The sequence below is a fragment of the Mobula hypostoma genome, chromosome 13 (genome assembly GCF_963921235.1).
Source record: "Mobula hypostoma chromosome 13, sMobHyp1.1, whole genome shotgun sequence".
Taxonomy (NCBI): Eukaryota; Metazoa; Chordata; class Chondrichthyes; order Myliobatiformes; family Myliobatidae; genus Mobula; species Mobula hypostoma.
The window spans coordinates 20,811,277-20,825,656 of record NC_086109.1 but is presented as its reverse complement, the minus strand read 5'-3'; the positions used below and the strand labels follow the sequence as shown (position 1 = coordinate 20,825,656).

The following is a 14,380-nucleotide window of genomic DNA, read 5'->3' as shown; positions in this document are numbered from 1 at the left end:
CCAGTCTTCAAATGTGTAAACCGTATCTGTCAGAGATCCTTCTAGGTGGTAGCAAGGGTGATCATGCCTACCAATGTTGTAACATGAAACCCAGACCAACTGTCATTGTCTATAACAGTGAACGAAGATAACCAGACAGCAACCCACTTGTTTTCTTCCATATACCATTTCATCCACTCCAATCTCCATCATAATCCCTGAGTCCCAGCTAACTGTAGGCCTCCTTTGATGACTTTGTTAATATCACTGTGTGGATCAGAACAGTGCATAGTCTTCTGAAACAATTCTCAAGAACAAGCAGATACTCCCTCATCAGCATAGGAACAGGCTCTTTGGCCACAGTATTTCTGTTGAAGATGGTGACAAATGGCTGCACATCAGTGAATTTTTAGATTACAAGTCTTCATACTCGAGAATTTCTACTGATGTACCGTGAAGAGCATTTTAACTGGCTAACTGTATTACTGGCTAGTATGGGGGGTGGGTGGTGGTGAGAGAGGGGCGGTGGTGCTACTGCATAGGATCGAAGTAAATTCCAGGGTGTTTTAAAATTAGTCAGCTTCATCATGAGCACTAGCTACCACGTATCCACTGTATCTTCAAGGAGCAGTGCCTCAAAAAGGTGGCACCCATCATTAGCGACCCCCCACCACCCAGGACATGCCCTCTTCTCAATGTTACCATCAGGAAGGGGGTACAGAAGCCTGAAAGCACACACTCAGTGATTCAGGAACAGCTTCTTCCCCTCTGCCATCCAATTCCTAAATGGACATTGAACCCATGAACAGTACCATTACTTTTTATTTCTATTTTTTTTCACTACCTATTTGATTTAATTATTTACATTCTCCAAATGAACCTTTGCCTTATATTTGAGATGCAAGAAATAAAACAGCAAGAGAAAATGACAAATGTAAGTAATTTTACTAGATTCAAAATCAATTAAAAAATTGCTCCACTTTTTTTGCAACTGCACAGTTACCCGTCAAGCAGAGAATCTTGCTGATTACAATTTCATTCTGGAAATCCATTAATCTTTAAGCTCACCACCATTGTTTCATCTGACACGTGATACACCACTTGCCTCCCTCAATTTTGAAATTCCACTGGCAGTGTACGACTAAAAAAATTTGCATTGTAGATTTAATAAAAGCAAAATACAGTACAAAAAAATCTATTTTAAGATAAAAAGCAAAGCCTTTTTGGAGATTAAGAGAAAGGGAGTTATGTAATTTTTTTCTTTTTTCTAAAAAAAATCTTAACAGCATAGAATTCTGTAAAAATATTGGTGTGGATAATACTAGACTGCCAAATGTCCCATTGACTTTGCTTTATATTTGTTTCTGTGCAAGTTAATACAGTAAAAAAAATGAACACCTAATAACCGCAATTTAATTTGCAGTGACCTTCCTCACGTCCTCTTTACGCATTACCTATCCTTTCCATCCAGGTATCCATTTACTGATAAAAGGTAACAGCAAGCGGTCAACGGATGGAAGATCTTAAGAACTTAACTTTGCACCAGCCAGTCCAAACAGAGGATAAGCTCTCAAACTCTCCACTTCCTTCACCAGTCATAACTGTACTGGCGTGCCTCTCTTTCTTTTGACAGTAGCTTTTCAGGAATGCAGCAGAACTTGCTTCATTGCATGTTGTATTTCACTAGTTGCAGCTTATAACTGAGACGTGGAAGGTTACAATGGACTAAGGCAGGTGGTCAGAATGGCTGATCCAGATGTTGGCTGCCTCAAAATTATCATCCCATTGTTTCTTCCTTCAACTGATCAACAGTATTTGGGTCCTTCAGTTATCATTTTGAAACATTTCTGCCTAAAAGAGCAAGTTACTATCCCTCTCTGCTGGTGCTTTTACAGCATTGGTTTAAGTACTTGTATATCAAAAAAATGAGGTAAAACAAGTGTGAGAGGAAGATCAGTATATTGAATTGTCCATGTTTCCACTCCTCTGCCTCTCTAATCTCCCTTCAACAGAGCAACTTTCCAGTCTAATTTTCCAGTTTCTTGCTGTTTGCAACCTAAGTCAGCCAATATACTGAAAAAGCATAGGCTTGACCTCGAAGGCATTAATCAACCTGGTTTACATAATGGAACCCCCTGAATGCACAATATAATGATTAAAGACACATGATAGACATTTTGAAGCGATTAGGTGAGGAAGTGGAGCAGAAGAGAGAACACCGAATGCTGTTGCTTCAAGCTTTCTTCAGACAAGCAGTACCTTTAAGCAGAGTTACCTCGGCTGATTTCTGGATTTAGTTTTTAAAGAAAGGTGCTTGAACACTGCACCATTCTGCCTGGTTGGTGATGGCATGAGGTGTGGCCTCACAAAAGGGGAAAAAAGGAGAACAATAAAAAATACAAGAGTCAGGAGGAACCCTGATTTGAAATTCTAAAGCTGCAAAGCTCCGAGAATCACCAGCTACCCTTTCAAAAAGCTTGATGACTTCAAATTCTCTTACTCAGCTGCTAAGGACAACTACATGTTTTCAAGCTATTACCTGTTCTGCTGGCTACACTTCCAGAAAGCAACCATATTTTAAACGTAAGAGTTACTACAAACCCAAAGGGAGACAAAAAAAAAGAACAATTAGAATTTGACCCAATACATCAAAATATCCTTACACTTCATAAATGATCACCACATGGGCTGTTCATTCAGCCAAGTGACCAATTCCTTTTCTAAAGACACACACATTAACTGAATGACATCTTATAAAATGGCAATTGCACTGTAATTTGTAACATTCTAGTTCCATTGCACAACATGGTTGGTCAAAGTTTCTGAGAGCTTAGGAAAAAGTGGGAGAAGGCAGAGCAGAAAGAAGTTAACCGGAGAGTCAGTCCTCAAATTTCGTGAGACCACACCTTGCACTTTTTATATCCTGCACATTGACATTAAGCCTCTTTTATGTTGCTTTAAGCACTTTGCATTTCTTGACCAATCCTGTAGCTCATGATCTTGTTCCAATCGACTTTTGTGCGGGTTACTGGCAAGCTCCTGCGTAAGGCTTTGAAGGTGGTATCAGACATGGTATTGTAATTCTCACAGATGGCAGTCTGAAACAAGAAAGAAGTGTTAAAACTCACTGGAATAACCTCAATAGAAAAATATTTTAAAAGTGCAGAGAAAAAAAAAAAATCATTAATCCCCTTCGCAGCAGTGCTAAAACCTTGGCAAAATCCACTGTATTTAAATGTTCACATCTTAATTTAGCCAAAACAAAATTCTATCTGTTTCTTCCAATTTATTCCTATGTCCCTGAAAAGGTTCCTTCACAGTTCCATCATCTTCCAAGTGAGTTAAAGAGATATTGCCTCATCAGAGCTTCAACCATTTATGTAGATTATAGTACTTCTCATAATTAACCAAGGCTCATTTTCTATCGATCTTAGAACACAAGTACATAAGAAATAGGAGCAGGAGTAGGCCATCTGGCTCATCGAGACTGCTCCACCATTCAATAAGATCATGGCTGATCTGGCCATGGACTCACCTCTACTTATCTGCCTTTTCCCCATAACTCTTATTTCCCCTACTATGCAAAAATTTATCTATCTTAATTTTTAAAAATTATTTGTCTTAAATACATTTACTGAGGGAGCCTCCACTGCTTCAGTGGGCAGAGAATTCCACAGATTCACCACTCTCTGAGAAAAGCAGTTTTTCCTCATCTCCGTCCTAAATCTACTCCTCCGAATATTGAGGTTAAGTTCCCTAGTTCTAGTCTCACCTACCAGTGAAAATAACTTCCCTGCTTCTATTTTATCTATCCCTTTCATAATTTCACATGTTTCTATAAGATCTCCTTCCATTCTCCGGAATTTCAGCGAGTACAGTCCCAGGCAACTCATTCTCTCCTCATGGTCTAAATGCCTCATCTCTGGAATCAAGCTGGTTGAACCTCCTCTGCACCTCCTCCAAAGCTAGCATATCCTTCCTCAAGTAAGGAGACCAGAAATGCACACAGTACTACAAGTGCAGCCTCACCAGTACCCTATACAGTTGCAGCATAACCTCCCTGCTCTTAAATTCAATCCCTCTAGCAATGAAGGCCAATGTTTCATTTGCCTTCTCGATAGCCTACTGCACCTGCAAACCAACTTTTTGTGATTCATGCACAAGCACTCCCAAGTCCCACTGCACAGCAGCATGCCGCAATTTTTTTTACCATTTAAATAATCTGCTCTTTCATTTTTCCTTCCAAAGTGGATGACCTTACATTTACCAACATTGTATTCCATCTGCCAGACCCTTGACCATTCACCTAATCTATCTAGATCTCTCTGCAGACTCTCTATATCTTCAGCACAATTTGCTTTTCCACTCAATTTAGTATCATCAGCAAACTTCGATTCACCACTGATTGCCAACCAGAGTAACACCCATGTATCCCATATACATGGGGCCAGGAAACAAAAGTCAATAAAAAAGCTATTGGGTATGTTTAAATTTATTTCGATACTAATTTTAAGGCTACATTAACAGCTAGGATTAAGTGCCATTATACTATTGACCTTGAAGTTGATGATTTTTTTTTGTACCACGTAATCCATAGCAGTGAAGTTTCACCAATTCTGAACTTCAAAGTTTTGATCCAAATATGATGAAATAGCCAATGTATTTCAAAGTCAGGGTGGTTTGTGACAGAGCAAGACCTGGAGGTGGTGGTGTTTCCACATCTTTGCAGCCCTTGTCCTTGCATGTCATGTGTTGAGAGTGCTGTCGAAGCAGCTATACTGAACTGCTGCAGATCATGGTGTAGGTAGCACACCACTTTTGGACAAATGAATGCTTAAGGTAATTATAGAGGATGCATTAGTGTACAATGGAGATGGGGAAGATAAAATTGTTATATTTGATCATGTTTATGCAAACAAAGCACACACCAAATAGAATCAGTTTGATCCTGACCCATTCTTACACAGAGGGCTATGGGGCAAAACACTGGTGGATGGGACGAGCTCGCTGGGCAACACAGCTGGCATGGATTACTCGGCCTGAAGCAGCGCTGGTTCCATGCCACCTGACTTTAGACTCTCATCTCAATAGACTTTACATGTTGCTAACGTGTCCAATTCAGCTAGAGCTCATTCCAAATACACACCATCTTTTGTGTGAAGAAGCTGTTCCTTTCAAATCCCTCGCCTCTCATCTTAAACCTATATCCTCCTGTTTTGAGCAAACCCTCTCCAGGAAAAAGACTACATGCTTTCATCCTGACTCTGCCCCTCATGATCTTATATACCCCCATTAGGTCACTCCTCACTCTCTTACATTTGAAGAATAAAGTCCCAGTCTGCATAACCTCTCTGTGTAACTTAGGTCCTCAAGTCCACACAACATCCTGGCAAATCTTTATTTCACTCTTTCTGGTTTAATAACAACTTTTCTACAACAAGGTGACCAAAACTGTATAGAATGCTCCAAAAGTGACCCAGCATAGCTTTTAGACCTTCATGAGGTCTCCATTGACTTGTGTTCTTCCATTATAAACCCTTTCACATTACATAACTGTGGTAAAGACTGCTCAGTGTTAGATTAGTTCCTTTTCCCTCTTTAAACTAACTGGCTGTTAGTTAAACTGATAGCACTTTATTCCCTGGAGCATATTAAAATGAGGCGAGATTTGGTGAAGGTATATAAAATTTTTGAGTGACATATATAGGGTATATGCAAGCATGCTTTTTCCTCTCAGGTTGGACAAGACCAGAACTAGAGGTCATGGGATAAGGGTGAAAGGTGAAATGTTTATGGGGAAGAAAGGGGGAACTTCTTCACTCAGAGGGTGGTGTGAACATGGAATGAGTTCAAGTTTATTGGCATCTAACTTTACAAGTATACAACCAGATGAAACAGTGCTTCTCCGGACCATGATGCACCTACAAAACATATTATACACAGCATTTGAACCAAAATATTATACTATACAGTAAAAAGTTAATAAAATATAATTCAAAATGCATGTGGTAAAGCACAGCAAATGTAAACAGCTTGTTGTCCTTGTGACGAGACCTCAGTAGTGGTGACACGGTGTTCATTAGTCTCACAGCCTGAGGGAAGAAACTGTTGATGCTTCTCTACCTCCTTTCTGACAGTTGTGTGTCACAAGAGATTGTGGGATGGGCTGCACCAATCCTCAACAATACTCTGGGCCCTTTGTTTGCAACTCTCCTCATAACTGTCAGAAATAGTGAGCAGAGAGATCCTGATGATCCTTCTGGTGGTTTTTACTGTCCTCTGTAAGGTCCTGCGGCCCGGTACCTTGCAGCTTCTGTGCCACACAATAACACACCCAGATAGGACACTCTTGATGGTATAATGAGGCAGAGAGCCTTGCACAGCTCAGTCTCCTCAGAATGTGTAGATGCTGCTGTGTCTTTTTGACAAGTGAGGTGGTGTTGTGGGTCCTGGTTAGGTGATTCGATGTGTGCACACAAAGGAACTTTGGGCTCTTCACTCCCTCTGCAGCAGAACCATTGATATGCAATGGAGAGCAGTTGATTTGTGCCTTCCTGAAGTCCACAATCATCTCTTCGGTCCACCCTGAACTCAGGTTGTTGTTCTCACACCATTTGACAAGGCTCTCTACCTTCTCACTGTATGACAACTCACCATTGTTGCTGAGGAGGCCAACCACTGTAGTATCATCAACAAACAATGATGTGGTTTGAACTGAATCTGGCCGTGCAAACATGAATCAGCAGCGGACTGATCACACAACCTTGGGGGGCACCAGTGCTCAGCGTGATGAAGCTTGAGATGTTATTGCCAACTCAGACTGACTGGGCTCAAGAGGTCCAGGGTGCTGGGTCCCATTGAAGACAGTTTACCCGCCAGCCTCTGTGGGATGATCATGTTAAAGACCGAGCCGAAGTCGATGAGCAACATCCTGACGTATGAGACATCATTTTACAGGTGGGACAGGATGGAGTGATGGCCCAAGGCTATAGGAAAGTGCATTGAAGTGCTTCTGTGATTAAACACTGCCAGGGAAAACCAGAAACCATGGCTGACTGCAGAGGTCCATGCACTGCTAAGGGATCAGGGTGTTGCCTTCAGATTAGGGGATAATTTTATACAATCCATTACCAGCCACTCAAAGCACTTAATGTTTGTTGAAGTCAGTACCACTGGGCAGTAATCATTTAGGTTAGTTATCATTGCTCCTTTGGGCACTGGAATGACACTGACTGCCTTGAAACAGGGACAGTGGACCATTTCAGAGAGATTATCTGTTAAAACCTCTGCTAGCTGGGTTGCAGAGCCCATCAACACCTGACCAGGTATATTGTCCGGCCCTACAACTTTGCATGGTTTCCCCCTGGCTAGGGTCCTTTTCACTTTGGCTGTGGCCAGACAGGGTGCTTGTTCCTCAGGAAGAAAGGGGGCTTTCCTCAATGTCACATCATTCAATTGGTTAATCGTATATAGAAAGCATTCAGTCCATCAGGAAGGGAGGTGGCACTGTCACTGATGCACAAGGTGGACGTAATCAGTTATGGTTGCATACCTTGCCACATGCACTGCATGTTCCTGGTGTCACAACAATGTCTGTGGATTCTCTGTGCATACTCACACTTTGCCTCCCTAACAGGAGAGCGTCGCTCTTGCTGTCCTAAGATTCGTCCTGTCCCCTGATCTGAAGACAACAAATGCCCTGCTCTCTAAGGCGTGCACGAACCTCTGCATTCAGCCATGGTTTCTGGTTTTCCCCGGCAGTGCAGTGTTTAATCATGGAAATGTCTTCAATGTATTTCCCTAAATGGCCAATCACCGATCGAGCATATTCATCAATGTTAACATGATGACCGTGGGTAACCACCTGCTTGAATATGCTCTAGTCCATGCTTTTGAAGCAGTTCAGCAGCATTGAAGTGGCACCTTGTGGCCAGGTCCTGATCTCCCTGTGAACTGATTTGACTTGTTCAGCCAGTGGTCTGTGTGCAGGGCTTAGGAAAACGGATTTGCCAGCTAAAGTGGTGGATGTGGGTTTGATTTCAATACTTAAGTGAAGCTTTGATAAGTACATGGATGGGAGGGGTATGGAGAGCTATGGTCCAGGTACAGGTCAATGGAACCAGCAGATAGCTTGGCACAGACTAGATGAGCATAAGGGTTTGTTTCTGTGCTGTGCTCTATGACTCTATGCTGAGAGGTATGTATCACTAAATGGATCAATCATTTACTAGCAAAGGAGGTGAAATTTCTTCAGACGACTGAATATGATGTTTCCTTTGCACTGTGGGGGGGGGGGAGAGAACCAAAATTTATTTTAAAAAAACACACGGAAGCCAGCTACATACCTGGTAACCACTCTCAGCCACTTCGATCAGTTTCACAAGCTCCTTTGCAGTTTGGGACTCATTCTATAAATATGAAAAAAAGAAAGGACTATGAAAATATTTTGAATAGCATTACATCAAACATAAATATTAGGAATAAATAATAATAATTTTCTTTATAGAGCACTTTTCATACAGATGATGCAGTTTAAAGTACTTTACAATGGGATAAAAGTACAAACATGAAAATAAAACTAAAAATAAATATAAAAATAAGACAAAAAGACTTTAGTTAAAAGCAAGGTTAGATAAATAGGTTTTGAGCTGGCGTTTAGAATTGTCAACTGATCAGTTGTCAATTGTCATCTGCATCCCTTATAGTTTTAGGAATTGAATTCCACAGTTTAGGAGCATAGTTCAAAAAGTTGACTTGCCAATTATCTTTTGAGGGAAATTGCTTAAATTGAACAGACAAGTGGAAGAAGGCCTGAGAACTCAAGGATTATAAATACACAGGTATTAGATTGCACAGAGCTGATATCACACACCTACTCAAAAAATTACATGAATTGAACTGTTTTGGTAACTAAAAATGAACTTGGAATAAACATACACTTCGCCCAAATCAGCAAAGTTAGACAAAAAAAATCTTGAGCTCTCTTATCCGCTATGTTCACACTTATCCATGCAGAGACTTAATCCATAACCTAGTCAACAAACCCAGTACTTACTGCATTGTACAGGACTTCCCAGCCATAACTGGCATCACGAACAAGGCCTGCCTACAGAAATGTTTTGATAGCTGGTTAAGCCCTGTTTCCAAGTAACACCAGCATTCAAAGCTGTCAACTAAATATCTTGTTTAACTTGCTCCCATTTACCAGGTACAGTTGTAAGATTCCCTGGTGCAACTAAAAATAGATACTCCATATCTGCACCCTGTAAGGATTCTAGCATTAGTCAGGACAGTACTAGTAATCTGCTGGGGAGGTAAAGACCTTTCACGTGCACATATGCAAAAGCAGAATCCAGAATTTTCCACTGGTTAAAGAGAGATATGCAAAAGGACCTAGTGTTTTCCCAGTGTACATGACGAATAAACTCTTCTTGGGCTTTCAGCCAGGTACAGGTGTTGTGTTTAACTGACGTTTCGATGACAAACTCTGTCATTTTCATCAGAGATGATGCCTGGGCATGTTCAGTCCGTTGGTATTTATACCCACGTCCTTCCCTCCAGATTGATTAGTCCTCATCCAATCAGGTTTCCATTGTTCCAACTTGTTTACAATCAAATTCCAGTTCTCACATAGAATTTTAACAAAAGTAGAACAGCAGAAACTTAGTTGGATGAGGACTAATCATTCAGGAGGGACAGATAACAGGGGTACGAATACCACCGGATTAGACATAACCAGGTATAATCCCTGATGAAGATGGCAGAGTTTGTCATCGAAATGTCAGTTAAAATTGATACCTGTACCCAGGTGGAAACCCAAGAAGAGTTTATTCAAAAGAAATGCACATGGAATTTTTTGGGGGGGAAATTCATGCTGTAAATTCTGGGACCTCCAAACTGTAATTCTGCATATCCTGCCACTTTACCTACCTCTTATATTCAAGTTTGAGGACTACTCAACTGTATTTTGATTCACCTTCTTTGGAAGTTTGCTGGCATCATCTTTCATTTAAGATGCTTCCAATCTCTCCTGTAAATTTTATGTTTTGCTTGGGAAAGAAATAAATAAATGGTGGTGTGCTCAGATGCAGCAGCCACTCTGGGTCCAAACGTGTATTTGTTCATTCTTTTTTTTTTAAAGTCACTGCTGGACACTAAGAACATCAAGCAGGAGTATCCCATCAGCAAGTTGCCCTATAGCAATGGAGCTGGTCTGTTGGCATACTGTTGTGCCTTGACAGTGCAAGTGATGGTCTTGGACACTTCTGTTAGAATTGCAAGAACCCGGTGGACAATAGTAATGTAGTATTCTGCAAGTCCGGTTCACTGGTGAGACTGACAGCGGGTACCGGTGTTGTGTCGTGGATTCTGCTTTTGCATACGTGCACATGAGAGGTCTTTACCTTCCCAGCAGATCACTAGTAATGCCCTAATGCTGAAATCCTCACATGGTCAGTTGTGATGCGGACTAGGCTGAAGCCACTGGCTAGCCTGTTGCAGCAGCCTAGTAGATGAGATGCCAAGGCGGTGGCGGAAAGCCTCTGTGGGTGTGCTGGAATCTACTGGGTTGGAGCTGGTGCTTCCCATCAGTACTGCTCTATGGCGTTCACTCAAGAGAAAAACAAGCTGGACCAGAGTTACAGTCGTGCCACTCAGGGACTTGAGCTATATTATTTCTTGTGACTTTTTTTCCTGAAATCATACCCTATGTCCTATTTGTGCTATGTGTTGTTGGCAATGTGTGTTGCACCTTGGCCCTGGAGGAACACTATTTCATGTATGGGTGAATGATAATTAAACTTGAACTTGAAAAAGTGTTAATTTCCAGTATGATGTGGAAATCCAGATATAAAATTGAGGGAGATTCTCCTCACTTCTTACTTCATTGGAACAATGCTGAGCTCCATATTATACTTATTGGTTCAAAATCCAAGAACTTACCATGCAATCGTGTTTTGATGGAGCCATTACAAAGATCTGCAGCTACTTCCAAATAACTTAACATCACCTCAATGAAATTTAGGGATGGGTGTTAAATTTTTCTCTTTCCAGCAATGCTCACATTCCACGAAAGGACTGGACAAATATAACAAAAACAAGAAAATCTGCAGATGCTGGAAATCCAAAGCAACACACATAAGATGCTGAAGGAACTCAGCAGGCCAGACAGCATCTACGGAAAAGAGTAAACTGTTGATGTTTTGGGCCGAGACCCTTCACCTGCCCTGATGAAGGATCTGGACAGATATAATAATCTTTCAGCTACATTTTCACTGATCATGGATGCAGACAGGCACCTCCTTGCAGTTTTTGTTTATATTTCAAGTTACAGTAGACAACAGATGAATCGAGAGCTGAACATTACAAAAAAGTACTATTTAATCTCAGTTAAAACCAGTAACTTTTTCGCATCATTCTGAGAATGTGCATTAATCTTAAGTAAACTTTGACTTACTGTGATTGGCAAGGATTCCTGGATGTCTTTATGACTCATCAGTTGAACATTACCATCTTCATAATAATGAACCTTGAAAGACATTACATATTTAATATAATTTGTTTGTTATAATTGAATTTGTACAAATACAATAACAGCAAGACACACCTGAATCTTCAGAACTCCAGTAAGCTGAGCTGATGGAGGAGTAATTGTGAACTTCCACTCTGATCGCCAACGTCCATTCCTTTAATAAGTGGATTTTAAAAATGTACATCATTTAGTAACTAAAAAAATAGACTCGGAACAAACATTCACTGAGTCCAAATTGGCAAAGGAAGGCAAAGAAAAGTATAAAGAAACAGAAAATACAGATGGGAGCAAATTAGAAAATAGTATCAAAATAGTTTATACACCTGTTGGCACTCAAAGGAAGAGAAGGGCTAATGTAAGTATTGATCCCATGAAGATACACTGGGGAACTAAATATGAGAAAAAAAGAAATGACAGATATTCTAACACTTCCAGTGATCCTTCATGATAGCTAACACTAAAAGCTCGGATGGGCACCATAGTAGTGTACTGGTTAGCATCACACTATTACAGCTTGGGGAGTCAGAGCTCAGAGTTCAATTCTGGCGTCCTATGAAAGAAAGCTTGTACATTCTTCCCGTGTAGGCCTGCGTTTCCTTCAAGTACTCTGGTTTCCTCCCACAGTTCAAAGATGTACTGGTTAGTAGGTTAAATGGTCATTTTAAACTGCCCTGTAATTAGGTGAAGGTTAAATTGGTGGGTTTCTGGGTGCTGTGGCTCATGGGCCAGAAGGACCTGTTCTGCACTGTATCTCTAAATAATTAATTGAAAAGGTTTCAGGCAAGAACTTAAAACAAGCTTAACATGCCTCGGTAAACTGATAAGATGAAGACCAACAGTGCTATGCTGTTCTGTGTTCTGTGTTCTACCAGTCCCTCAGATCTGAAACCCTGCATCCTGGAGTCTAAAAGTAAATGGTTGCAGAGAATAACATACATGTTGGTTGTAATCTGATAAAATTCTTTGAATTCTACAGAATTCCCAAAGGATTAAAAAACCACAAACATATTTCAGGAAAGAAGGAAAACTGAAAGCAAGATACTACCGGTCACATAGGCTAACATAAGTAATTGGAGAAATGCTGCAATACATTGTTGGGGTTAAAGCAGGACATTTGAGAATTGTAAGCCAAATCAACATGATTTACTTGGAATTCTTTGATGATATAACAAACTGAATGAATAAAGTCAAATCAAAACTTGGATTTCTGTTAAGAATCAGGTGTCACATAAAAGGTAACAGCATTGGATAACAGCACATGGGGATGGGGTAATATATTAGTATCTACTCCTGATTCTTGTGTTCTTATGCAAATCAGAAAATTAAACACTGCTCTATCGTTTTATTGCTATGAATAGTCTGCAAATTTTCTATCTAACTTCCATAACTAACACCTTTTCACCACATTCAACTGCCCAATGAAATGGTGTTAACTTCTGGAGTCATGTCAGGTATTTTGCAAACATAACTTTCATTCCTCCTTGCAACTGCGAATAAGTTCAAGGTTATGGGCGAAATATAAAATAAAACAGTCTTAAGGAGTCAATAGTTTAAAAAGTATCAGTCTGATTGGACCTTTATTCTCAAAAAAAAACCTGTCAATTTACAAGCAGCACTGTGAATAAAATCTTATGATTTACTTTTGATGTGTTGATTGATGGATAAATAATTTTAACGACACCAGACAGAATTCCTTTGTTTTTTTGGTTAAAACAATAAGGAAATTGCTTCAGATGAGAGTCAACCCAGATTACACACTTGAACCCACAGCCTAGCTCAAAGATGAATGTACCACTCAAAGGAGCAAGGATTAAACACAATTTCCTCCCATCTTCTTGGTACCAATTCTCCCACTGGTTCATTATTCCACTGGCAAGTCTTTCAATGTTCATTCTTCATCATTAAGGATCCCCATCACCCAGGATGTACTCTGTTTTATTACTACCAGAGAGGAGTGCAGAAGCCTGAAAACACGCACTCAACATTTTAAGACAACTTCTACCCTTCCGCCATCAGATTTCTGAACAGACAATGAACCTATGAACAACGCCTCACTGTTTTTTCATTACCTATTTAATTTAATTCATTTAAAAAATTTAATTCAGGGGTTCCCAACGAACCCCTTGCTTAATGATATTGATCCCTGGTACAAAAAAAAAAGGATGGGAACTCCTGATTTCATTCAATTAATTTTTTATATATTTCCTATTGTAATTCATAGTATTTATGTACAGTATTACACTGTAATGCTGCTGTAAAATAACAAATTTCAACACATCAGTAATATTAAATCTTATTCTGATTCAATATTCCATTCACAGAGAAACTCCCAGCAGGCATCAATATACAACTTAACCTATCCCTAACTACCAATGCATAAACACATATCGTCCAGCAGACAAAAGTTATCAGCAGCAAGAAAACTGCCTGAATCTCTACTTCCATATTGTCCTCATTTGAGACTCAAAATACATACAACATTGTCACTAGGTTTGTGACAGGGTTAACCATAAAACAGGTGTTGAAGACGTGACCTCACTCTGCAGAAACAGCCAGACTTGCAACTAAAACCATAAGACATAGTTGCAGAATTAGGCCATTTGGCCCAGAGTCTGCTCCACTATTCCAAAGAAAAGACTAATTATTGACTTCAGGAGAGGGAAAGCAGAGGTCCATGAGCCAGTGATCATTAACTTTAAATTCCTGGATGTCACTATCTTAGAGGACCTGTCCTGGACCCATCACATAAATATCACTGTGAAGAAAGCATGACAGCACCTCTGCTTCCTCAGGAGTCTGTGGAGGTTCGGCATGTCACTGAAAACCTCGGCTACCTTCTATAGAAGTGTGATGAAAGAATGCTAACTGGCT

At 40.2% G+C, this 14,380-nt stretch overlaps 1 protein-coding gene across 1 annotated transcript in view; it reads right to left on the bottom strand.

Moving 5' to 3' along the window:
* Positions 1 to 907: 907 nt before the first annotated feature.
* Positions 908 to 14,380, bottom strand: part of capza1b (capping actin protein of muscle Z-line subunit alpha 1b) — a 62,655-nt gene continuing 49,182 nt past the window's right edge. The window contains exons 7-10 of the mRNA XM_063065410.1: positions 11,585 to 11,663; positions 11,435 to 11,506; positions 8,325 to 8,387; positions 908 to 3,077 (exon numbers count right to left, since the gene is read on the bottom strand). Of these exons, the coding sequence (XP_062921480.1) occupies positions 2,937 to 3,077; positions 8,325 to 8,387; positions 11,435 to 11,506; positions 11,585 to 11,663 (355 nt within the window). The 3' untranslated portion in view covers positions 908 to 2,936. The remainder of the gene's footprint in view (positions 3,078 to 8,324; positions 8,388 to 11,434; positions 11,507 to 11,584; positions 11,664 to 14,380) is intronic.